Source organism: Stegodyphus dumicola, chromosome 9 (assembly GCF_044657685.1).
Source record: "Stegodyphus dumicola isolate Sdum_Otavi_A_Nest chromosome 9, ASM4465768v1".
NCBI lineage: Eukaryota > Metazoa > Arthropoda > Arachnida > Araneae > Eresidae > Stegodyphus > Stegodyphus dumicola.
The window spans coordinates 143,445,933-143,473,908 of NC_140776.1; the positions used below are offsets into that span (position 1 = coordinate 143,445,933).

At 33.8% G+C, this 27,976-nt stretch overlaps 1 protein-coding gene across 2 annotated transcripts in view; it reads right to left on the minus strand.

The window, feature by feature from the left end:
* Bub3 (mitotic checkpoint protein Bub3) overlaps positions 1-27,976 on the minus strand; it is a 68,610-nt gene that overhangs the window by 35,433 nt on the left and 5,201 nt on the right. For both annotated transcript variants that reach the window (XM_035352409.2, XM_035352411.2), the window contains exons 2-3: positions 24,046-24,255; positions 5,279-5,348 (exon numbers count right to left, since the gene is read on the minus strand). In XM_035352409.2, the coding sequence (XP_035208300.2) occupies positions 5,279-5,348; positions 24,046-24,249 (274 nt within the window). In that variant the 5' untranslated portion in view covers positions 24,250-24,255. The remainder of the gene's footprint in view (positions 1-5,278; positions 5,349-24,045; positions 24,256-27,976) is intronic.

Genomic DNA, 27,976 nt, shown 5'->3' on the forward strand with positions numbered 1-27,976 from the left:
TGCACATCTAGCGATTTCAACAAGCAGCGTAGAAGTAGCAAAATTTGTGCAACCCGCGATTTCTGAGGGAATGAATTTTTGCAGTCTATTTAACTGTGCAACCCGATCTTTCCCCATTCATGGTTTCCTTTTGGTTTTTCCATGATGTTTAATTGTTGATTTAGATCTGGGCTAACAGATGGCATTAATTGTACTCTATCAAATATACAAGAATACGTAATGTAGCATTTTGTGTGGCTTTTCAGAGCTCAAAGATCAGGCAGGAAGCGTTTCACGAGTGATATAACCTATATTCCTGATGATATTTCCAACACTGATAGTAATTCTGAGTCCGATTTCAAGTATATTGAAGACAGTTGTAGCGAAACTGATGAAAATTTTTCGGATTCCTCTGCAGATAGTGATGAATCTGAAAATTCAGTTTCTATTGAAGACGTTCAACAGTGGTGCAAAATTGATATGCAAAATACTACATTATGCAAATATTTTCATTAGCATATATGTTTTACCTTTGTATTTTATAATCTAGATCATAATTTAACTAATATTAATTTTCAAAATTTTCCTTTTATATCATTAGTCTTCAATTTCAGTATTCTGACAACCTTTTTCTATTATCTAATTCTATATTGAAAGAAAAAAAAAAACTCTTTTACAAAAAATTTTGGTACTTACGTATTAACGCAACCAGGCCAAAATTCGCATAAATCGCCAAATTTGGCGACCCTACTTACGACAACCCTACGTGTTATATGTAGTTTTTCTTAAAATTATTTTTCTTACTGGTTAGATTGAATGCCCTGAAATACTTTAACTATGGGTATTTGGGATCTGCCTGCGAGTGAAAAAGATACTGTTGAATTGTTGCAGGGATATGGAATTATACCAAACGAACGTACTTGTAAAAATTCTCATAAAATGAAACTATTTTGGAAAGCAAATCTTCTGGAAATGTAAGGTCAAAGAGTGCAATCAACATTTGGGTGTGAGAACCGGAAATTGGAAGGTAGCCGAATTTCATTTGTGACAGCGGTGCGCTTCATTTATTGTTGGTGTAAAAAGTTAACCTCAATTAAATTTTGTGCAGAAGACATGGGAATTGCTGACAAAACTTATCCTTAACTATACCTTATCGAATTTATATGGCGCCAAGCTCAAGCTGTTAATGGCGAAGATGGTTTTCAATCAGTGCTAAAAGCAATAGCCAAAAGATTTCCGCCGAAAAAATAATTCTGCAACTTATTCAAATTCGGAACCGGAAGGGTTTAATTGCTATTTTATATTTTAAAACAAAATAATATAAAAAAACTGTATTAAAAATTATCTGTAATTAATAAATGTACATTTTGTATCTATTCATACTTTTTTACTCAAACTTACAAATCGCGCCAACCTGGTTGCGATAATACATAAGTACCACAACTTTTGTATAACTTAATTAATATGTATATTTGAAATATGTAATAAAAATATGCAATTTTTGAACCTATTCTGATAAAAAAAAAAGTACGCAGTGTGAGGGTTAATAGCCTAAGTAATTGAAGATTCCTCCTCTGAATCAGAATCAGCACTATCTTTTGATTTTCTTAGTTTTTCTTCTATTATTCACTTTTCCTTTCTGACTTTTAATTTATCTCAGACGGCTTCAGATTTCTTCACTTCACTGATGTTTTTAGTTTTAACAAAAACGTTCACAAGTTTACTACTAACGCATTTTTCTGCACTATCCTGATTTAGACCTAGAATCTCATTTCCTACATCCAATTGCTTTAAACCTAATTTTGCTAGCAACTTCCTTGTTTCAGCAATGCTTAAGGGTAACTGAGGTTCAGTGTGCTTTTCAAATGCAGGATCAACACTGCCTCATCAGGAGGTTCTTCTTTAATTTTTGTTTCACTAATGAAAGGAATTATTTTCAATTTATCTCGAGAAGAGAAATCATACCGAGAAGAAAGCCTTGTTTTTCCATGAACTGTTTGTTAACAAGTTTTTGGAAAGATTCTTCATTATTACTTATTTTCTTTTTTTTTTCCCCCAGTTTCCCAACATCTATATCTCAACAGTGTCTAAAAATTTCCTTTCGTTGGGATATACTCGATAGAAAACTGAGAGCATCGAAATCAGCTTCACTTATTCATTTTTGCTAAAAAGCTTTCCTATTTTTTGCAATTTGTACATCTAGGGCTGACATCAAAGTAACTACAAGGTTTTATAGTCTGCTGTAAATGTCGGCTGATAGGACCCAAAACCGTCCAACCGAATTTTGTTTCCCCAGCAGAAAGGCCAGATTTAGGTCTTTACAAATTTCCTGCCATTAGCTTACCAGCTACATCTGTACCTATAAGAAGTTCTATGGGGCCACAGCAATCTTCTAGATGTTATCCCCACATAAGATAAATCATCTTCCCACAGTTGTACAACTAGAAGCATGATCTGGTTAATAACACCAAAATTATAATGGTAGTTGTCATCTGAGAAGCAAGCTCTGTAAATGATGTGCTCACAAGTATTCATGCTTGTGACATTCAAACGGTAACAAGCTAATGCAATTGATCATTTTTAAACGAAAGACTATTCGAAGGGAAATTTTCCTAATGATGTAATTATTTGTGCAAACGAGAACGGCTGGATGTGTGAAACAATCATGCATAAGTGGCTACAAAAAGTTTGGCAGTGTCGTATAGGATCTTTTTTCCAACCAAAAGGGTTACTGATAATGGATTCCATGCGTGCTCATTTGATTGAGTCAGTGAAAACCAGATGTCAAAAATTGTCTACGATCGAAGCAATAATTCCTGGTGGTTTGACAAAAATCTTACAACCGTTAGATTTGTCAGGTAATAAATCCTTCAAAGCTGAAATTCGAAAGCGGTGGGAGTGTTGGATGAGTGAAGGATTGCATACGTATACCAAAAGCGGTAAAATGCGTAGAACATCTTATAAAAAAGTTGTAAAGTGGGTACGAAGTGCGTGGAAATCGGTAAAAAAACATCGTCAATAATAGCAGGGTTCAAAGAAGCTGAAATTATATCCTTAGATAAAGAGACTGTAAACCAAGAGGATGAATGATCTGGAATACTTGGACTTAGATCAGGATTTACTAAATCTTTTTAATTCAGATAGTGAAGAATCAGGTTTTGATAGCTTCATATGATGTATAGTTTGCTGTAATTCCTTTTGTAAGTAAGATTTAAAATTTCCTTTTGTCATCCAAATTTAATATTTCGTTGTTGCAGCATTTTTTTATAATATAGTCTGAGATATGGACTTCAACACATTACAACACATTACACATTACATTACAAACATTACAAATATGGACTTCTTTAGTGGGTAATTATAAGTTTACGTGAAGGTAAATATATTTTCCACATTTCTTACCTTTAATTTATTTTTGAGTTATGGTTTCATTTCATGCATTTTTCTTAACTGGTATGTCATATATAAAGACTTAGGTTAAAATTTTGCATCTATACAGCCCACGACGATGTCACGTGCAATTTAATTTATTGCGGCGTCGCAATTTAATTTAATGTCGGTTATATATCTCTCTTATTTATATATATCTTTTCTGAACAGAACATTGAAAGCCATGTTAACTGTGCTTTACTGCATTTTCTCTTTTAATATATGCAGTTTCCAAATGCACTGTATTCCGGGTCACAAAGTATTCTTCCAAAAGAAACACAATTCAAATCAATAAAATCAAATTCTGGAAAATTTATATTAATAAATATATTTAAAATGTGCAGTTTGAATGAATAAATAGAAAACTTAAAAACGCTTATTTGAACAGACAATGCAACACAAAAAATTTAAATAAAAAGTCTAAAAATTACCAAAAGTTATACATATGCCTAAAAAAGTATAGTATAAAGAAAAAATTTGAAAAAATAATAAATTATGCACCTTTTATTTACACTACGTAGTTTGAATGAGTAAATAGAAATTTTTTAAACAGTTATTTGAAAGAAATTATGCAACTTAAACAATTAAAATGAAATTTGAAAAAGAAAAATATTTAAAATAATAACATAAAAATACAGTACAAAGAACATTATTTGAAAGAAAGAACAATGTGACATTTTTTCCCTCTCACACACAATGTAAAAAAGCGAAAGGAAAATTGCTAGCCATATATTAAGAAGTTCGCCAAGTGAACTATTCTTGGCGCAAAATGAAAAAAAGTGCCAATATAAATTTTTTAATTTCTCCATAAATTCCACACCAAATTTTACAAAATTTAATATTTAGGCACAATTTGAGTCATAGAATCGAAATACATAAAAAAATTGGTATGTTATTTAGAAAAAGTTTGATTTTGTGTCAAAATAACCTATGTTAGAATAGTGCTATATACTATAAATCTAATACATATCCTAAGTCGCACTTTCGAGACATGAAAAATGCAATTTGAATTTTGTCAATCGGCCCAGTAGAACAGGAGATATAGAACTATCCCCTTTTTTCGCAGTGTATTTTAAAAGCAGGAAAGATGAAAAAATATGCACGGACCTCTCAATTACGCGCTGAGCATGCAGACAAATACACCACGAAGGCTTGCCAAGAAGACAGGAGAAACACCTTATCACCTGTCTGAGAGAATGGCTCAACAAATAGGTCTTTACTAAGTAGTTCTTGAGTTATTGCCCACTGTATAATCAAATCAAAAACTGCATTTGTGGATGTAAATAGCATCATTACTACAGTCAGTCAAAGTGACATGCTGCGAATCATTATCTGATCAAAAATCTTAAACATGTTATTCTACCAGCTAACACAAGATTAATAAAATGAAGCAAAATTTTATTTTAACTGAATAATGCAAGTTTGATTTTAACTTGTCAGTTGAAAATGTGTTATATAAGCATGTAATGGTGATTTTTTACATAACTTCTCTCTTATTCTGACTTTTCATATCTGGTACTTTTTTGTATTATTTTTAATTCTGGAAAATTACCAACATTTACACCAATATGAAACTTCTGGCCATGTATTTCTCTAATATTTATACAGGGTCACATTTTATAAAGACCCTAAAATGATGGTTCATAATTTGCTTATGTGACGCAAGTTTGAAGCTCAGCTTTGCAATAAAAACTAATCACAAGACTAAAGAACTAAAAATACATTTGAAATAAGCTAAGTAAAAATCAGTGAATATTACACTAAAAATTACAAGAAAGCATAACAAAAATCATCACCTAAATAATGAAATAATAAAGCAGATAAACCTTGTACGTAAAAATATAAACGAGAAATAAAACTATCATCTTACCAGTTGTTGAGTTAAAATCAAATGTTTTGACTTGGCAATCCAAGCCACCACTCCAAGCATGGACAGCATCCTGCAGTAAGTAAAAAGATGAAAATTATTAATAAGTCAATTTGCCCAAAAGAAAAAGTCCCCCCCCCCCAAAATTCTAGTTGTTGCTTAATAGCAGAAACATTTTAGGTAAAAAATTTTGGCACTAGGACAATTTCCAAGTAAACACTGTTGTTATATATTATTAAATAATAATAAAAAAATTAATAAGCACTAAATATAGAAGTATTGCTAGTTGAAATTTTAAAATATAATAATCAATAAATGCACATACTGAAGACAAAACCTGTAAAATTTTGTTAAGAAATTTTAAAATATAATAATCAATAAATGCAAAACCTGTAAAATTTTGTTAAGATTTTCCCCTTTAATAATATCTTACGAAAACAGCAAACTCAGCTATACCCGTGATATGTTTAGAAAATCTTATAATTTTTTCTTTTAACCAACATCATAAATCACAACCAATCTTGTTCATGCATTCCACTACATCCTGTTGGCTGACAAACTAATATTTTAAACAGTTGTTGTTTGTCAGGATACAGAAATTAAAAAGATTTATTCAAAAAATCTTTAATAAATTCTTGACTAATAAATGGTTTTGATCTTTTTGCAATGTTGTGCATCTGAGCAAAACTTCAATGAATTGTTTGTTGTTACACTAAATACTGAATTTAGTTGCTTCAATAGAAGCATTTTGTTATTAAGTCAAATTTTAAAAAGTGTAAGTTTTACTTTCTCACTTTACCTTTAAAAAAAAAAAAAAAATTATTAAATTTGTTTCATAATGGCAAACAGAAGTTGTATATTTTTGGAACTGATATTGCCTTATTATAAATCAAGCAGACACTTTTATTGTGCACACCACCAAAAAGTACCTAATTTCCCATTAATCTTGAAAAACATGCGCTTCTTCTATCACTTTTCTTTCACCCTTTTGTAAACCACTTTCCTTACAGATTCTTTTGAAAAAAAAATTGCAAAAAATCATCACTTTTTTTACTTTACTATTAAATACAAGGAAATGAACGAGTTATCCCAGACAAATGAAAAAAAAGTTAAATATTAGTCTTTGTATGATAGTTTTTGAAACAAGGGACAACACAAAATGATACCTGACATTCTGTATACTGTTATCTGGTCTCTTTCCTTACTGCCTTACCTCTGGAATCTCTTTTATGGAATCACAGAGTACACCGTCTTGTTGGGTTTGATTTTTTTTTTTCAGTAGCAGGAATAACATCTGAAAAATGCCTTGAATCTCAAAAATCATCGCTTCGCTATCTTGCATCATCGCCATTATTTTACTTTTTTTACTGCAACTATCCTTCTTTATACATTACTAATCCATAAGCCAACATATACTATACAATAGGGAAAACATGTGACCAGTCCCGCCAAAAGAACCACGAAACCAACAAAACTTGGTAAACTGCCAATCAAAGCTGAATATTTCCTTTCATTTTCTCCAGGCCAAGTAAAACCGTGATAAAACAAATCGTACTGACAAATTCTGCTTCGCCCGAGTTTTCGCATAATAATAAACTAAAGTATATACGAACCCAAGATAACTCAGGATAATCAGGCAAGTGGTTAAAGACATTGCTTGCAGTTTAGTCTCTTAATTAAAATCAAAATTATAATTTTATTTGCAACTTTAACTTAGCAAGATGAATTTTCATATAACAACATTCAAATGTTTTGCAACTTTAAATGACTAATATTAATTTAATGTAGATCTAACAACTAGTAGAAGTAAGGGATTTTACAAGCATGATGTTTAGTCTGTCTCTTCTGCTTAGCAATTTGAATTGCATAGCTTGTACATCTAGTTTATTAACCAATGACTGAATCAAGGAAAGCAAAAGTGTCAACTCATATGGGCAGGGAAAATGGACACTAGAATATAAAAATTCTACCAACTGTTGGCTGGCAAATAGTTATTGATTGCACTGATGTCCCATCTTAGTCATGGGCCTTGCATGGAAGCGAACAAAGCTTATAATTTTTTTCATTTAACCGACATCATAAATATATTTATTCTACTTCAATAGCAGTTGTGGACACAAACACAATACATATGACTCTAATACCGTTTTATTTATATTTTAAATTTCCATTTTCTAAGATACAATGACTAATGTTCTTTTTCTCCCTTACCTTTTCTGAATCTGTCAAGCACTGCCATATAAGTTACAAATGCACTTTTCATTGTGTGCCAGCGTTAGCTTTGAACTCAGTTGGAATGTAATGGCTGCCAAATTGCTTTTCAGATTTTTAATAAAAACTATATTGCAAGCTATTGGCAATGAATTTATGCTCTATTGAAATCTATAAGCACTATTAAAACAAATACACTCTTGTGTACAAAATTAAGAAAATTTGCAAATTATATACTGAATTTCTGGAAAACTAATGGGCAGATTTTAACGACTATTGGTATGAATATACATTTATAACAGAGAAAGAGATGTACTATTCAAAAGTAATTTTATGTATCCATGATAATCAATAAAGCTCATAGTGCATGGATATTCGAAATTCACATTCTGATATCAAACTGAAAATGAGTAATATGCATTATGGTCCTCTCTCAGAGCCAAACAGGTCACACAGCCTGATGGCATACTCAACAAAAGGCAGCTGAAGAGTGCCTGTGGCAGTCCATCACACTCCTGAAGCAAAGCAGTTTTCAACTTGACAGAATGGTTGTTGGAGGAGGAGGATGAGATGAAACTGCCCTAACAGGAGTATCCCATACAAGTTCTACAGAGTTGAGGTCAGATCTAGCTGGCCAGTCCATGTGGAGAATATTAACATTTTCCAGGTAACCGTGACCAGTTGAGCCTTATGTGGACAAGCGTTGTCATCCATTAGCAGGAACTTGAGAACAACTGAAGCCCTTACAAGTTTTACGCAGAGCTCTTAAATCTCCTTTTTATACATCATACAAGTCGAAGCCTTTGTCAAACACATGCAGGGATATGTATAGCCATCTGACATAACATTTGCCCAAACCACTACATCTTCATTATCATAAGGAGCCTTTTTCCTGATAAGGGAGGGTATTACTGTCCAAACTCTCTCCAGATACAAATACACCAAGAATCAGGCTTGATCTCGACTCATCTGCAAAAAGCACGATACTCCACTGGCTGGTCCATGGCACATGTTGTCTGCAAATGTGCTCTCTTGTATGCTGCAGTAAGCAAGATGCAAACAATGGGTCTACTGGCATACACACAAGTGCACATAAGTGAAATGTATTGGCGGATCACGTAAATTTGCTCCAGTGGCCATCAATTTGAGACCATCAACCCTAGTTAACAATTATCTAATGTAGAGTTCTTTTTGATGTAATAAGCACAATTCTTCTCACTTAGATAGCTCGGCAAAAAATGCCATTTCACTATATAATAAAAAATGAGCAAGATGATTTTATATTCCCTATTTGAAATAAACTAAAATTTTTACACCTCTAAGCACAAAAATCACAATTACACAGACATACTTGTATTTAGTAACTGAATTCATATTCTTGTATTGATTTTACTGGCTTTAATATTTTGGACATAGCTGTCTTCAAAATTAAATTATGAAACAATTTTTCATTGAGACACAGTAATTATATTGACAAACATATTGATAAGTATATCTGTAAAATAAGATCATTAAAAGATTTCTAACATATAGAATGTGCTGTGGCTATAACAGAGCTATAGCCACAGCACATTTAACTTTCAGTATATATCTATTTTGAATTTTTCCCCCAATAAAATAAATTGCAAAATGATAATCTTAAAATCAATTTTAAAAAATATTCGTACTCTTCAAAGTGATATAAAGACCAAAAAATGTGCAAATCTTTTGCAGATATGTTATATTGACATAACTACAAGGAATAGTCAATTATTATTCTAATATATAATATGAGCTCTGCACACTTTTTCAGACTATCTGTTAATTGCTGTATAATAAAAACCTTTTACTGTAGTATCTATGATTTGATAGTCGATAATAAAATAACTTCCCAGACATTAATTCAGTTTGGCATGATGTAACTAAGATATTCATATCTAAATAAAGTCTAAAAATACTTGAATTAAAGTTTTCATGTCAATCTTAATATTAAGAGCATTCTAGCATTTTATCTGGACACACCAAGATATGCTGGTGATAGTAATCAACTACATAATGAATGTAAATGAATTTGAAATTTTTATTTACTTAAAAGCAATCTGATATCGCATGATGGAAAATTAACTGCATTATTTCTGTAATAAAAAAACATGCAAAATAATTTTTTTTTTTTTTAAATTTCAAACAAATTCTGGAAATGTGCACTTCCAATTCTTCGTTTCAACAATTCCATAATAATACAGAAAATAAATGAAAAGGGTAGTACAGAGGAATTTCTAGTGATCTTCCTCCTAATACACACGCAAACTATATTTTATATAGGTAATACACTGAAAAAACTGGCACACAAAAAATACTCAAATTCAATGATTTTATAAGCTTATCAGCAGGTATGATTTTTCAAAAAGTAATAATAGAAAGTTAATTCAATATATGTTATAATTTTTACATTCAAATTTCATTTATACATTGTTTCCAATTTAGATCCTATGGTTTAAATAAAAATTAATTTATGCTAACTCTGAAAACTACAAGAAGAATGTGCTAAACCTTTAAACCTGTGATCATCAAGCCATATCCAGATCACAAATCCATTCATTACAGCCTCCTGCCTTACTGAATTAATTCTTATTATTTCAATCCATTGACTAGCAAAACAATGAACTACCTGACCACATTTATAAATTTCTCATTACACAGGGTCAGGTGTTTAATGGTCTTATCACATACATCTTCAAATTTTCAAAATAGTTATGAAACTAAGATTTTTTGTTGTTGTTGTTGTTAGAATTGGAAGGCCTCCAGAGAATTTCAAGGTGCTTAAAAAGTAAACTCTGCTCTCAACACCTTATAAAATCCTTATACATTTATAATACACAAATTTAAAACCTGGGGCCATCTTCTTCACTACCAGTAACAAGTAAAATAGTTTAATATATTAAAAGTTCCAATTGCCTCAATGGTGCTTATTAAATGTTTGTGAAAAGTAAATGACATATGACTGCCAAAATACCACACATTACACGTTACAAACCATAAATGACTTTTGACCAGGCCTGTGGAGTTGGAGTCATGGAGTCGGGTAGATTTTTAGGTAAAAGGAGTCGGAGTCGCTAAAAAATATGTCAAATTCAAAACAGTTTCATTTCAAATTCAAAACAGAAATTTAAAATGAAATTGAAGTGAATTGAAAAAAAATTAATGACAAACTGAGTTAATATTTTTATTTATGGACTATATACATTAATAAATAGTTATTTTCTATTTTATTGGCATATTAGTAAAAAAATATAGGAAGCAGGATGGACGTGATATTTGCCATTATCGATTAAACTGATTCATTTAGTTACTAATTTCATTGGTGGATTTAGGTAAGCAGCAAGAACTCCCAAAATTGATGCCATTCTTAAGAAGCGAGCAGGAAAAGGAGCAACGCAATGGAGAAGTACATATTTGATGATACAGTGGTTGTAAGGATTAAGAACTTTTTTAGAAGATGTAAATAACCCTAATATTTTACTAACAGAAAGACTGTGGGATGATCTTGCAGAACTGGAAACTCTTCTTTCAACACCATATATAGCCACAAAAAAGCTACAATCTGAAGAATTAACAAGAGGCAAGACTGGAAGAATGCAACGTTTGTTTTTTCTGAAATGGAGGGTTTATTGCAGAAGGAATCGTTTCTTCAATGAAGAAAAGAGAAACTAGTTTGCTAGACAATAAGATCGTGCTGTGTTCGATATATGTAGATCCAAAACGCTGAATTTTGTTGCAAGACAAACAAATTAAAAAGGCAAAGAAATCCATCTATGAAATTAAAAAGGCAAAGAAATCCATCTATGAACTTTCATTAAGAATGAAATTATTCTCAGAACAGCTGGAGTATTCAAATCAGGAGAGTCAAACTGCAGATATTGCAACTCAGTCTCTATCATCCTTTTCCACTGATGAATTAAGATTTTGAGAAATATTTTGATAATATTGAAAAGGCAAAGCAAATGAAAATAAATAACCAAGAGCCTTTAGATATAAAAATGAAAAAATACAAACAAGATTTATACACGGCCTTTGAAGAAATAGATAAATATGATTACTCTTGAAAGACACCTCTTTTAAAACTTATAAAAAATCTATCCTGAAAAGTTAAAGGAAGTAGCCCTAACAGCAACAGCTCTTCTTCCTACTCAAGTCAGTGTGGAAAGACTCTTCTTAGTTCTAAAGTTTATCAAATCGAATCTATGGTCCTCTAACAAAGAACATCTTGCCGAAGTTTTACCGTTTCCTAGAGATTACTAATGCCAGTTTTTCCATTTCATAATAAATCCGAATTAATATAAAAAATTTGCTATGCATCAATTTTTTTCTGTAGCCATCTATTACTTTTTTATATTAAAAAAATAAGCTGTGCCTATGTGTATATGTTTACATATATGTGAAGGAGTCGGAGTCATTAAAATTCCAGGAGTCGGAGTCGGATTTTTTCCCTACCGACTCCACAGCCCTGCTTTTCACAGCAATTTTAATTCTTTTATTAGCTAGAAATAACCAGTATAAATAATAAATAATATTTTACAGCAAAATAGGTCCTCTTCAGTTATTGAGACCAGATTCAAAAATGTATGTGTGTGTTCAAAATGGATGTATGTATTCATGTCTGCATATTTATAAACTAGAAAGCCCAGCCGTCATATGAAATGACCACTGTTGCAGATATAAATTGTAATTAAAATTATTTGTGCGAAGATGTCTGCTAATTTAAACTGAATTACCAGATTTTACAATATCTGGGCTGATTGAATTAACCACTCCTATATGCATTATAAGAAACCGGTGATAGGCATTCCTATTATTTGTAGGTAGCGGGAAATGGTGTGCAGCCGTCAAAGGACATTCAAATATGTAATGGTCTGGTGACCCTTCGGATCCACAGACACAGATATCGGTATTTGAGATGCTGCGGCGATTGTAATAGCTTGGAAATGGGCCGTGACCCGTGATGAAGTAAGTGAAAGGTGCTATGGCAAACGGTCGGTGGAAACTTTCGGGAGGTGGGTGAAAGTCTGTCTGCCTGTCTCGCACTCGGTCCACTCACGTTGCCATTGGTGCATTCCTTGCTCTCGTAGGAGGCCCTTTAGATAAGAGCAGGGTGCAGGTACAGTGATGGGTTGGAAATTGCATCTTTGGCCAACGTGTCAGCAGCCTCGTTGCCCTCATTATTCGCATGGGCTTTAACCCAGACTAGATTGAGATGGTAATGAGAGTGTTGCATAAGGAGATGTTGGAGACTGAGTATGAGCGGTGAGACATGATGATGGTTCTCAAGTGCAAGTAAAGTTGAAAGGCTATCTGTATAGATATTTGCTCGTGGGATCTGGTAATATGTGAGATGTTGCACTGCTGCCGTAATTCCCAGTATTTCCTCCTGGAAGATGCTATTGCAAAGTTATCCTTGCCAGTCGTGTACAATTTTTCCATTCTCATAGTGCACAAAAGCACTGCCTACACCATTCTCCTGCTTTGAACCGTCTGTGTAGATCTGGTCCCCAATCCGTGGTGCGTGTGTCGAGGTGCGAGTCTGTTGCTTGTCAATTTTGATATGGATTCCACTTCCTCTGAGAGCTAGATGAGTATGAGTAGAAGTGGAGGGACGTTTGAACTGGACTGGACTGTAGCTGGTATTTGCGAAAGTTGCATCTTTGTGTAGGTGGATCAATTTAGTGAAAGTTGCCTCCATCTCTGCTTTTATATGGAGTGGTAATATGCCGGCTAGAACTGTTGCTGCACTGGTGGCGGTTGTGCAGTAGGCTTTGCTTAATTGCAGAGCAAGTTCCCATTGGCTTGCACCCAGATCACTGCAGGTATAAAGCTATTTTTTCTACAATTGTGAGGTATAGCACTTTTTGGATATGGGGGTTTTGGCCTCAGTTGTGACCTTGAAATTGTCTTGAATGCGGGCGATAATTGACGTCTTGTTTCTGGTTTCCATGATATGCGGAACCCAGGTGAGACCTCGGTCCCATACTACCCCTAAATACTTGAGATTCCGCATAATTTTGATGTTTCGGCCTAGGAGTTTGATGCCTGGATGACGAGTTGGATTGGTACCTCGTTCAGGAATTATTATTGCTGACGATTTTCCTATGGGGATCGTGAGCTTTAGTTTGTTGCATGCGGTGGTAAATAAGGTGCAGGTCTCTGTGCTGTTGCATTCCAGTTCTTTCCTGGTGCATCCTCTTACGAGCAGGGCTACGTCGTCTGCATAAGCAGTGATGTTTGTATGCTGTGGCCAGTTGGTTTCAAGGACTGAATTGAAGGTGAGGTTCCAGAGTGTCGGTCCCACACAGGACCCCTGCAGACAGCATTTTTCTTGTGCCTTGGATGTCATACCGTCGTTATTTACAAACTGGATATGGTGGTCTTGGAGGTAGCTGTTGAAGATGTTGGATAAGTTGGAGGGGCAGTGTGCTCCTCTGAGAGCCTGCTTAATTGCTGGCCACCAGAGGGTGTCAAACGCACTCTTTAGGTCTACAAAAATGAAGGCTGTTTTTATTGCGTAGTATTGTATCCTGAATATTGTAAAGGGCATGTGTCGTGGAAAATCCTGTGCGGAATCCATACTGCCAGGGGCTGAGATGGTTAATTCTGTGCAGGTGATGCTTGAGCCTGTTAATGAGGAGTTTTTTATAAATCTTGCCTAAAGCAGAGAGGAGGCAGATGGGCCGGTAAGAACTTGGGTCTTGTGGGTTCTTATTCTTTTTAAGAAAGAGAACAACATGTCCTCTTTTGAAGGCTGCTGGAAAGATTTGTTGGTGAAGAAGTTGATTGAAGTAGGTCTTAAAGAAGGAGGGGCGTGCTTCATAAGCCGTATGGATGATTGAATTATCTAAACCGTCAGGTCCTGGTGCTTTTTTCCGAGGAAGGAGACGGAACAGCTGTTTGATTTCTTTATCGCTAAAGGGTAGGAAGTGTCGCAGGAATGGTGGTGTTATTGCGAACCTTTTGTTGTTCTATCGTGTCCTCTTCTGGGTCATCGTTTGAGAAGACAAGTGTCCAGAATGGTGGAAGCTGAGCTCTGCACGATGTTGGTGGTAAAATACATGGTGGGTTGTGTCTGGATCTGGGCCGGATGATAAATCTTATTCAACGAGATGTAGGATCCCGTAAGGTTTGTTGTTGGTGGCACAGAAGGTGAGCCAGCTGGTGACTTTAGCCGTGATGATGTGCTTTTTGTATGCTGCATGCTCTTTACGGTATGTCATGAGTAGGTGTGTCTTTTCTACTTCATTAATAGTGGCGTGGAGACGTCGTCGAAGGACTTTGCATTTTTGCCTTTACTGCCTCAGATCTTTGGTCCACCAGCTGACACCCTTTATTTTCTTGGCCACACGGATAGGAAGGACATTTCTGCACGCTTCATACAGTCAAAAGTTGTTAATCCGGACTCATCGGGACTTTGGCGATTCCGGATTATCGATTTTTCCGAATTATAGATCATCAGTTTAAATTTCGTAAGATGGCATGCATAATTCTAAAATAAAAAATCTGAAACCGTAATTTATGAAATAAAGAACAATTATGATCTAAAGGGTATCAAAATTTACAAAAAAAAAAAAAAAAAAAGCTTAACATTTATTTATTTATTAAACATTTCTTTCAATGTAAGTTGTTTAAGTTGCTTCGTTTTATGTGATAATACTTTCTCTTTAATTCTACAAACAGACATAATTTCTTGTTCAGTTACAAAGTTCCGCTGTTCAAGTCCCATTAATTGCTGTGCCGAGAATACCGACTAACTTGTCAATCGAAATTTTTTCGTTTTCACTAACCTCTCTGTCACATTCTTCATGTCTTTATCCATTTTTTGCAGCAATTCCACTTTTTGTTTGTTGGACATCGAAACATACTTTCGTTTTGTAGATCCTTTGGAAGTTCCAGCATCGGAAATTCTATTTGACATAATCGAAAGTTCAAGTTTACTTTTATAAAATTGCTCTTACAGTCTGCAAAAAATAATAAGCGCGATCCAATTCGAAGATTAAGGAACAACACAATCATTAACATTAACTGAAATAGATAATTAGACAATTTTAGCTTACACCGTCCGTTATACATTAAACGCGCAGGCGAAAACGTATTCTGCACTTGCGCACACGCATATGCGCAGTAGTCAAGGTCTTATGCGCACGCGTAAAACGCCTGTGCGCATGTGCCAACGCGGCGCATGCGCAGAAAGTTTTTAGCTTTGAGGTCCGGATTATAGATCATTCCGGATTATGGGTGTCCGAATTAACGACTTTTGACTGTATAAGCTTTCTATCAGATGATTCGTGTAGTGCTCCATGCCGTCCGGGCCGCTGAAGTTGTAAATGTTCTTTTCTTCTTTGCTGAGTAAGCGAGTGGAGGTGAGGGGATGAATCTTATTGCTTGGTAACTTAAAGCGTCGTAGGATAGTATTGGAAGTATCGCAGTCTACTTGAAAATGTATGTACTTATGGTCTGAAGCACTTTCCTCGTCTAAGATGGTCCAGTTTTGGATGAAGGATGCTATGTTGCTTGTAGATATGGTGAGATCCGGCCAGCCCTGTCCATAGGTACTATCATAGGTTGGTGACGCGTTTGGTGCGTTCAGCAGCTGCAGGTCTTGGATTGCTAGGAAGTCTTCGAGTTCTTGTCCTTTCACTGTGGTGTCTGTGTAACCCCATATGGAGTTATGCGCATTGAAATCACCACCTAGGAGGAGTGGTGTGAAAGGATACTTTCCCTGGTTTCCTGTATGTTGACGATGGCGTTGCTGATGTCTTCTGTGGGGGATGAGTAAACAGAGGCAACGATGATTTGTATGTTGTTATATATGAGTAAAATGGCGATGTAGTCTCTTTTCAGTGTGATAACGAGAGGGGACCAAGAAGGATTGCAACAGGCGATAACTGCTCTGGGGGCTTGATCATTCGTACTTGCTTGTGATTGAAAAATTTCCCAGGCTGTTGGAAGGCTGATTACACGACGATCTTTACAGTATGGTTCCTGTATGAGAAGGAGGTCCAGATTGTAGGTGATGACATGCTGGACCAGTTGGGAGGTAGCTGCTTGAGCTCTTTGTAAATAGATCTGAGCACAGCGTATTGGTCCATTTGTCTTGGGAGTCTCTGTGATCGCTGTTGTGAGGATATCGTTGCTGGAATTCTGTGAATCATTCATAGGTGGTACTGCATTTAATTCTGCTGATGTTGGGCAGGTGACATCATAGGCTGGGTGGTTGCAGGGTGATTTGCTTTTTGTGCGGTAGTTGTAATCCGCACAGTTGATGCAAGTGGCCTTTTGGGATTTGCAACCTGTGATGTTGTGATTGCCTGAGCCATATGAGCAATATGCTTTGTTTTTGCATCCTTCTTGGGTATGCCCAAACTCCTGGCAGCGGTAGCAGCGACGGGTATTGAAATGTTCAGCAATGCGGTATGCCCGCCAGCCAAGATACAATCTTGATGATTGCATGAGGGTTGGCATTCAACGATCCACTTGACGCCATTGCCCCTATCTTTTAACCTATAAAGGACTTTGGCGTTGCTTTTGGAGATCTTAAATTCTGAGCCAATAGTTCACTCTATTTCCTCCTGAGTGATATTAGGAGGGATGATGTGGATTGCTACCTGTGGGAGTCTAGTGATTGGCAATCTCATTTTAACGATTTCTCGACCCTGTGTACTTTGAAGTGCCTGGGTGAGCTTTTCGAGATCTTCGTTAGTGGCACAGTCGACTGCTAGTCCTTCCTTCTGGATGTTACGGACTGTCGCGATTTTGATGGCCAATGAGGGAAGTGGGAACTGTGCACTCAGCTTCTCTTTGAATTCCTTTCTGGTTGTTCTGGTGCCCTATTTCAGATTAACAAGCAGAGTGTGCTTATAGGATTGTGAGGTCGCTTGCGCGTATGTGCGCGTGATGTTGTAAGTAGGCGGAATAGGTGTGGCAATGGGTGGTGAGGTGGCTAACTCCTGATCTGTGTTAGCTTCGCATCAGTTGTTGATGGTACGGAGCACAGTCCTCTAAGGGACAAAATTCGGAGAGCTTCCAGAGTTGTTGTTAATTGGACTCTGAGATCAGCAGGTAACAGGAATTGTTTGTTCTTGAGAGTTGTACCAATTGATTTTGCTTCTTCAGTAAGTGAGTTCACTTTGCCAGCGTAGTTATATTGCTTCGATTTGATGAACATAGCTGTGTCTAAGTTGCTATGGTGCACTGACGTGTCGGCTTCTGGCATGATACACTTGTGTGGTTGGAGCTATGTAACACTATGATCACTATGTGAAATGCCAAGGTCTGTAATAAATTTCTGATAAGTAACACATGTACTGTAGTAAATTTCTAGGAGAACTGTAGATAGAGTACTAAAATAAAGACCTCTTGGTATCTAACACAAGGAAAATTACTAGCACCGTAAGTCGCAGATAAGCGATGCTAACTGGATAACATATTTACCATGCTAGTGGCATTATTGTGAATGCAGAACAAAAATGTAATTTTTAAAAAAATGGAATGATGAGTGAATACTATGACTATTAAAATCAATTCAACACTGTAAACAGGTAAATTTAGCTAATTAGCTAAACATCAGCAGCAACAACAAAAAAGTACCAAACAAATTGCTAATGCTGGCAATACTCTAGACTGGTAAGAAGTATAAAACTTACTGAATATAAATAAATTATAACTTAAGTAGCTGCTGAATAGGGGTAACCACTGAAGAGTTGGAAAGTTACAGACGAGGTGGCAGGAGGAATGAAATAATAATAATAAACTTAATTAACTGATTAATTAAAAGTGTTAGTGGGAGTTGAGATACAGGAGGAGGAAAGGGTAAGGGAACTGATGTGAAATTGGTATGGAGTTGTTAGCGCATTAGAGGGATCAGAAATTAGAAATTATACAATACAATAAATTAGAATTATATTAGCTGTATGCAGTAAGCTGGCAAATTATTGATTATACATTGCAGGAAATTAAGATTATATTAACATGTAAAGCACAGTAAATGAGAATTATAATACAAAAATAATGCAGAAGATTAAAGTTATGTTAACCGAGGAGCACAAAACTGGATATCATAAAGAATATACAACGAAAATAATAATAATAGTACAGTCAAAAGTCGTTAATCCGGACTCGTCAGTACTTCGGCGATTCCGGATTATCAATTTTTCCGGATTATAGATCATCAGTTTAAATCTGGTAAGATGGCATGCAGAAATTATAAAATTAAAAATATGAAACCATAATTTATGAAATAAAGAACAATTATGAAAGGGTATCAAAATTTACAAAAAAAAAAGCTTAATACTTATTTGTTTACTTTATTAAATATTTCTTTCAATGTAAGTTGTTTAAGTTGCTTCGTTTTATGTGACAATACTTTCTTTTTAATTCTATAAACAGACATAATTTCTTCTTCAGTTACAAAGTTCCGCTGTTAAAGTCCTATAATTGCTATGTCAAGAATACCAACTAATTTGTCAATCGAAATTTTTTCGTTTTCAATAACCTTTCTTCACTTTCTTCACTATTGGAAGCGAATTATAATGACGAGGAGTTTGATTTAAATCATATCAAAGACAGAGTACATCGAGATGAAATACTACATTTAGTAAGAATAAAAATATCTGCCCTGAAGATAAGGATAGTGCTGAAAGATCAACTTCCAATTCATTGCGTGCTGCGGCGTTAATGATCAAACTAGTTTTTGCAACTGCATTCTGTCAATAAAATGGTTTTTTCTTGTAAAATATTCATTAAACTTACTATCATCTTCCAGCAACAGAAAAATAAGCTTATACTTTACATTTGAGGCATTATTAGCAGCCACTGGTGAATTGTACTTGCCACAAAAATGTGTAAAAAATTTATTTTGGGTTTGCTTATATTTATATATATATATATATACATAATATAGTGTCAACAGGATTGTATTCAGTAAAATAATAAATAGAATTTTCTGGTATATTTAATAATAAATAAATTTTATGGCATGTTTATATACATTATTTTAAATAAATTCTTTACATAACTTTATCAAATATCATGATTAATGTATATATTAAATAATTAAATTATGTTATTTTAATTAAACTATTGAAAAAATTATGTCAAGTACTATAATACCTGCGACACTAACTGTGCATGCAGTTCCACCCCAATTTTGACCTCGTGCTGCAAAACAAGCCTTCTTATCACCAATCTCTCAAGAGAACTTTCAGCTTGCCCTATATCTGGAGTGCTGCTGTGCTGCTTGGACACTATATTTTTACAAACATCCATAAATTTTCTGAGATTCAAATCCAAGTTCCTCGGTACAACAGTCGGTATTACTAATCATTATACTGCTGATTATCAGGGCCAGAGGTTCAGTCACATGAATATTAACATGATTTCTCTAGGAATGACTAATTTTTTGTCTGGTGACATTATATGCCTTTGTTTAATGGCATTACTAACTCAAAAAGGCAGAATAAAATATTTAGGTAAAAATATATTCAAGGTGCCCCTTGGTGAAAACTGGCTATTTTTTTGGCACCATTCCTGTTTACATCCAACACCCTCCCCACTAAAATGGCATCCAAAACATAATGCAATAAAACATAATTAAAACAAAAAATATATAATCTCAAAAAATTGCAATATAAATCAAAGGAAATAACATAAGAATGGAAATATATGTTATATAATCTATACAGTACGAAAAGGAAATATTGACTTACCTTATTTAAAAATTTGTTTCTTCAATACGTGTGACACACAGAATTCCTTAAGAGCACACAAAAACTATTCACAATTATCTAAACTAAAATCTGTATACTGATGTCGCCACATTAATTCACAAAAGTAAAAATGAAAAATATCCTCTGTGCATTTCTTTCGAAAATCCTCTTTTTATTATAACCCACATACCTTAAGTATTAATATGAGCTCCAGTTTCGAAATTCTTAAATCTCGCTGCGTAATTTACCAAGAGGTAAACAAAGCCATTTAAATCTTCATTTACATACCAGTCAATCAATGTTTTCTTTCCCAGTCGTTCAAAGTGCACAGAAACTTCAGGTTAATCATACCACCAGCAGGCATTTTACGGTGTAAAGCACAAAATAAGCAATGTACTTTCTAACCAACATCCATACCTAAGTAAGCCCTTACAAATGTTTTCCCATCAGTCAAAATCAATGCAGTCACGCATTACAATGAATCACATCATAACAGGGTTTCCATAACATTCAACTACAGTTGAATACGGTTAATTAGACCACCGGATAATCAGACCAGCCGCTTTTTCAGACCAAATCCTAAAGAACCGAAACAATACTATGTATATAAGGCTAATATTATTCGTTTATTTGGACCAAAATTCCGTTTAATCAGACCAAAAACGTGAGAGTGAATACGAAAGAGAAGCCACAAGTCGGCTGCGTACAGCGGATGTACAGGTGGTCCGCGACATATTCTTCTGTTCATACTGTTCTTAAAATGTTGACTGGAACTTAGTAAGAACTTGCTTTTATTGTGCTTGCATGCTGAGTATCATGAACATCATTTCTTAGAATTTGTTTCTAAATTAATTTTCTCAATGAAAAACGTCCGAGTGTAGTTCTTGTTTGTAAGACGTATGTGTTTGTACATGTATGTTCGCCATATGTGTGGTACCGCACAATAAAGGTTATAATTACATTTTAGTATATGATTTACATGTACATTTACTGTTTGCTACATACAGCATGTCCCGTCTTACAACACAGGACATATTCGTGTAATTGGACCAGCCAGTTATTAGGACCAAAATAATCGCTTCCTAATGTCGTCTGATTAACCGGAATTGACTGTACTCAGGTTCCCAAAAATGAAACAACTTGGCAATAATCCAATGGGTACCCTAAAATATAGAACCAAATTCTGAATTTCAAAAGAATTTTTTTTTATTCATTAGCATATTGTTGCGTGGGTTCGTTATGAACTGAATGCACAAATCCGATGAAAAACGAATAAAATTGATTATTATCCCAATAAAACAAAATGCTTAAATTTCCACAGATATGCGTACAATATTACAATATCTCACAGCAGTTATCTTTTAAACTACTCAAACATTCAACAGAACTGAATTCAAAACATAGATGGCTAATCTGATTTCACCGCAAATTCGCTACAGTAAACAACAGTTGGTTGACCTTTACAATATGGTAACTGGTAGTTTTGCGACATTTTGGAGGCGATAAAGGTTACTACATGGGACTTTGGTAATAATGTGAGCAGTACTCAGTTCCGATTACGCATTATTTTGTGTGAGGCAAATGAGAGATCATGGGATATGTCATGTGATATTAATGGACGAATTACGGTTCTTTAATCGGAACAGGGGGGAAATCGGGAAAAAATCTGGAAATTTTGTGTTGGGCTTTATTCTGTGTTGTGTGAAACAGTGTTCGTGAATTTTTGGATCCCATGGCCGTAACTAAAGTGAATTCGAAATGGGTATTTATGTATGTATTAATTTAATGTATGTGCTCATTTATATTTTAAGTAGTGTTTTTGAATTTAATTATATTTTAATTAAATGATAGTTATTTTGTGAATTTTATGTTTGTACGAATTTGGTATACATTTAAGTTGAAGTAAACGTGCATGGAAATAATTTAAATATTTGATACTAAGTATTTGTAATGGTTGCGGTATGAATTCGTTGATGACGTGTATAATGTAATAGATGATTTAGAGGTAAAAGTTTTTGGATATTTTATTTATTTTATATGTGGAAATGTTCATATTTGGAAAGAGTAAATACGTTTTCGCGATCAGGTAATTTCATATATGTTCTTTTTACCGGGTTTAAAGATTGAGAAAATTGTCATGTATTTTCGTGAAATTTTTCTAATTTATGAGAAAAAAGCAGTGTATATGGATATAGTGAAGAGTGTGCGCAATGCCATTTTTGTGCAATTCTGGGATGTTTTTTTAAGTAAAAATAAGTCGACGTGTACATGGTTTAGTGATATTTTAATTAAATGATAGTTATTTTGTGAATTTTATGTTTGTAGGAATTTGGTACACGTTTAAGTTGAAGTAAACATGCATGGAAATAATTTAAATATTTGATACTTGATACTAAGTATTTGTAATGGTTGCGGTATGAATTCGTTGGTGACGTGTATAATGTAATAGATGATTTAGAGGTAAAAGTTTTTGGATATTTTATTTATTTTATATGTGGAAATGTTCATATTTGGAAAGGGTAAATACTTTTTCGCGATCAGGTAATTTCATATATGTTCTTTTTACCGGGTTTAAAGATTGAGAAAATTGTCATGTATTTTCGTGAAATTTTTCTAATTTATGAGAAAAAAGCAGTGTACATGGCTATAGTGAAGAGTGTGCGCAATGCCATTTTTGTGCAATTCTGGGATGTTTTTTTAAGTAAAAATAAGTCGGCGTGTACATGGTTTATGTGTATGTGTTATTTTGAAAAACGCGTAAGGAGTATGGTATTGTGCACTTTTTCCCAATTTTGCAGTGAATATTTGTCATGATTAAGCAGTTTTGTTAGATAAAATTTCTAGCATAAGTGTAATTCGGCTAGTAGATTGTTGGAAGAAGTGTTCAGTAGATAAAAAGAAAAGAAACATGTCTTTACTTCGTGAAGACAAAATGGCGGTGGAAAAAAAAAAAATAGAGGGTTGCTGTAGGAAAGTTGGTCGCCAAAAAAACGCCAAGTTACCATAATGTAAAGATCAACCCAACAGTTTTCTAAACAAGTTGAATTGAGAGTTTTTGATCCTGTTTTTATAAGCTTTTTAAAAAGCATGAAAACTTCTTGATTTTTATGGATATTAAAAGAGTACATTTAAGAGATATCTATTTACTAAATGTGCTTGCTCCAGTATTTTTTATTTTTCCCGGCATAGCTTTCTCTTCAAATAAGTCATGTGCAGCATTGCACGGGGAAATGAAACAATTTAATACTAATTCTATAAAAAAAAGGCAAACTAAATAAATCAATATAAAAAACATAACAATACTTTTCATTTTTTAGAACAGGAAAGTCTTGCATATGCTATTTTTGAGAATCTATCTCTATTCACAGTCAATATAAACAAAAGAAAAAGGTTTAAAGATGATTTCAGTTTAAATTAAATGTTTGAAAAGGTGTAAATAAATTCTTTATTCACAGACACCCAAAATTAATTTTTAAATTAGAATATGTATTCGAATGTAAAGGCTCATCTAAAATACAAAACTTGCAGCAATTCATCATTCATACTTACTGTAAAAAAGAGAACTGACACACATGAAGAAAATACTAAATTTCAGTAATGAAAAAAGTTCATTTCTTTAAGCAAAATAAGCAAAATATAGATAATACTCTTGCTTTGTAATTTGTTTTCATATACACATAAATAACTGCCAATAAACTACTACAATGGGTGAATTTCCTAAGAATTCAGATTTTGTTTCTTTGAATTAAAAAAACAAGCATGGATTATATGCATTCAAGGATTAAGTGATCACCTATTATTCATATATAATAGTATTTAAGGTATTCATACCTGAAAACAACAGTCCAAAACTGGAGCCTGGTGGTTATATTTGAGCCTCATTGTATTATTTGTAACATCATACAAACGAACTGTTGCATCCCAAGATGATGCAAGTAAGAACTGGTTAGATGTTGGTCCAAATTTTACAGCAGACACAAGATCCCGAGGCAAATTATCCAATTTAAATTCGTTTGGAGTATCAGCTAGCGTCATCTCTGCCTAAAATACAATACAAAAAGAAATATTTTAAATAAAGTAACTAATTTATTAATTATTAAAAGTTATAATTGTAACACTTCTTTCAGAGGTGATTTTAAATTATCCAGATTGAAAATAAAAGTAGAAAAAAATTATTTCTACTATTGATTGAGATTGTGTATCGGAAATTCTAAAGATATGCTCATTTTTAAATTATTTTGTGATACTGCTGTTGAATTGAATTTTATGGTTTACGCGCGAAGAACATGATATTAATAAATAAAGGTAACACATAAAACATTTTTAAAAAGTCCCTTTGGACATAATGTAAAATCTGAATGCTTTCAATGTAAAATCTGAATGCTTTCAGATTTTTTTTTTTTTTTTTTTTAATTTTATTTATTTTTTAATGCTTCATGAAAGCACATTTGATTTTTACCCCGTAATAAGACCTGTGGAGAGTCCCAATTCTTAATTTCTAATTAATTCTTTGACACTAAATAAATACCTTGTTACTGAAGAAACCTTAATTTATCATAAATTTGTATGATCAATAATTTAGCTCCATAGCTGCATATCTGCTTTGCATATATCTCAAACCGAAATGTTCTACATAGAAACATCATTGCTTTTACACCTACTAATATTTTATATCCCAAACGCCAAATTGGGGAATCATTATTTATTATACTTTGCTTTCATCACAGCATGCTTATCATCACGTGACAACTTGAGTAATGACTCATGCAGCGATGCCCAAACAATTTTTGGTAAAAGTATAGTTCAGGGTACCCCTTGGAGAAACATGGCGATTTTTGGCGGTACATGGATACCGATTTTGTGCAATTCTTTAACTCGTTATTTTGGGTTGCGAATTTATTTTGGCTTTTAGCGCCAAAAATCACTGCTACACAAAGCCAAAATAACAAGACAAACAATTGCACAAATTCGGTATCCGTGTACACATCGACTTATTTTTACTTTAACCTCCCGAAATGCACAAAAATGGCATTGCACACTCTTTTAACTTTATCCATATACACGTCGACCTATTTTTCACTTTAAAAAAAATCCCAGAATTGCACAAACTTGCATTGCACACTCCCTTTACTTTGTCTATGTACACATCGATATTTTTCACTTAAAAAGTCAAAGAAGCACCAAATTCTACAATATAGGCAAACAAAAAATACATAATCTCAATAAAATACAGGTTAATCTTTGGATTATGGTAACTTATCAATTTTTTGGCGAAAATTTGGCGACCAATCCTGCTACAGCAACCTGCTAGTTTTCTGTTTGGATGCCATTTTGTTTTCACAAAATAAAGGCTCTTTTTTTTTTTTTTTTACTCAACATTTTTTTCCAACAATCTGCTAGCCAAATTACGCTTATGCTAAAACTTTTATGGAATAAAAGTGCTTAATCATGACGAAGATTAGGTGCGAAATTGGGAGAAAGTGCAGAATCACAAACTGCTTGCCATGTTGCCCATACATGATATCAATGTACACGTCGACCTATTTTCACTTAAAAAAAATCCCAGAATTGCACAAAAATGGCATTGCGCACACTCTTGACTTTATTCATGTACACTGCTAAAGTCCTAGCTAGTAACCTTTATCGCCTTACCAAAATGTCGCCAAACTACTTGTTTTCATATTCCAAAGATAAGCCAAAATACATTTTAAACCAAACAATAAAATAACATAAAAGAGGAAAAACATGTTATACATTTAAGCACTACCAAAAGCAAAAATTCACTTACCATGATTTTCGAGTTCGCTTCGTACACCCAGAGCCACGTAAAAATCAAAATATCAATCATACTCAAATGACTTTTTTCAAATCAGGTACTCTTTCTGATCGAACGCTCGCTTCACATCTGAGCCTTTCTTCCTACACACCCATTCAAATCCAACTAAACGGTTTTAACACACACCACAAAAACGCTTACAAAACATCCCATGATTCAAAATTTCCCAGAATCATGCACCCTATTACGTCACAATAGGGTTTCCATAACATTCAACTACTCAGGCTACCATAAATGAAACAACAACTTGGTGATAAATCAAACAACAACATCGCCATAATACAAGGGGTACCTTAAAGTCTACTCTACCCCAATTTTTTTTGTGTTAGCAATTTAATAAAGTTTAAATCCGCTAAGAAATGTTGATCAGGAAAAATTTAACAAACATTTCTTTCCATATGCTAAAAATAGGTTTTATTAATGATACTCACAGGCCAAAAGATAACATTTAGTGCTATTTGAATTAAAAATAACTGATTTGTTTTTCACATAAACCCAGAACCGGCACCAGAGCTTGTATGGTCGTACCGGGCAGCAGAATTTAAGGAAGACAAAATTTTGGGAATTTTAAAGAAACACTGAACAACAAAATTGATTGACCTTTGATTTTTTTTTTTTTCCAAATTTAGGAAAAGCACTGGGATCCATAATTTAGGGGTGGCAAAAATTTAGAAGTAAGAAGACGCTTGGTAGCAGAATTTAGGACCTACAGAGACTGCATCAAACTGTAAGATATCTAGTGCTGGATTTCGATAAGCCTTAAGTATATGTAGAAATTTATTTGTTCAGGACTTGCATAAGCCTTAAGCATGTGGAAGAAATAGACGAAAGTATAATAAATAAATAATACAATTCAGACTTAATTGTGTCAGCACATGTTAGAAGCATGACAAAATTTAACGGAACAACTTATCTTCCATCGCCAAAAGTGTGATACATAGCCAATAATGCATAACAGACGCTGTTAATCTAGGCTAAAATTATACTTTACTGATGCCAAGGAATTTCAGTCAATACGGCAGGCTGCGCTATTCCTTTGATTTGATCCTGCTTATTATTTAGTTTAGTTTCTAATTCTGGAGCTGCAATAGGATCTACAAAGTGAAAGCATATTTTGATGTCTATTCAACAAAAAGTGGAATTGCTGTAAAATATGGATAAAGGTATATCCATCTCAAAATTATGCGGGAGTATGGCATTGGAAAGTCAACTGTATGGCATAAGAAGACAGAAAAAGGAACTTTTTTTGTGTGTGTATTCCGACACCGGTGCTACTTTGGTAGACGGTTGCACGGATTTTGGCGATTTTTCTTTTGCCGAGCAATACAACTTATGGTAAACCCATTGCTGGATAAGTTATTTATGGTAACCGATACTTTGTTGTCATTTTATTAGAAAAATAATGCATTTTATTATGCATAACTTCCGTGTTTTAAATATTATTTATGGCTTCTAAATATTAAAAATCAATTTAATTTTACATTTTTATTTGAAATAAAAATTTTGTTGTTTATAATATTGGAACTACTCTGATATGCGCCCTCAAGTCGCCAAATTTCTCGCCAAATATTTTTGGCGAGAAACTTCACGCTGCCATATTACTATCTAAATTTTTTGTTTACATTTTGAACTTTTAGCCTAAAATGTCTCCAAAAACGCGCTTTTCGCACATGCAAAAACTACGTTTTGAACACACAATTTAGCTAAAAATCCAAAACAAAAACAAAAAATTTAGATAGCAAAAACATAAAGTTTCTAACCAAAAATATTTGGCAAGAATCCATGTACACAGCGACATGTTTTAACTTAAAAAAACATCTACGAATGGCACAATGTAGGCAACGAACGAATCTACAAACTACGCACACCTCGCTTTAATAAATTAACATAACAATAAATTTCAAAGAATACCATGTACACAGCATC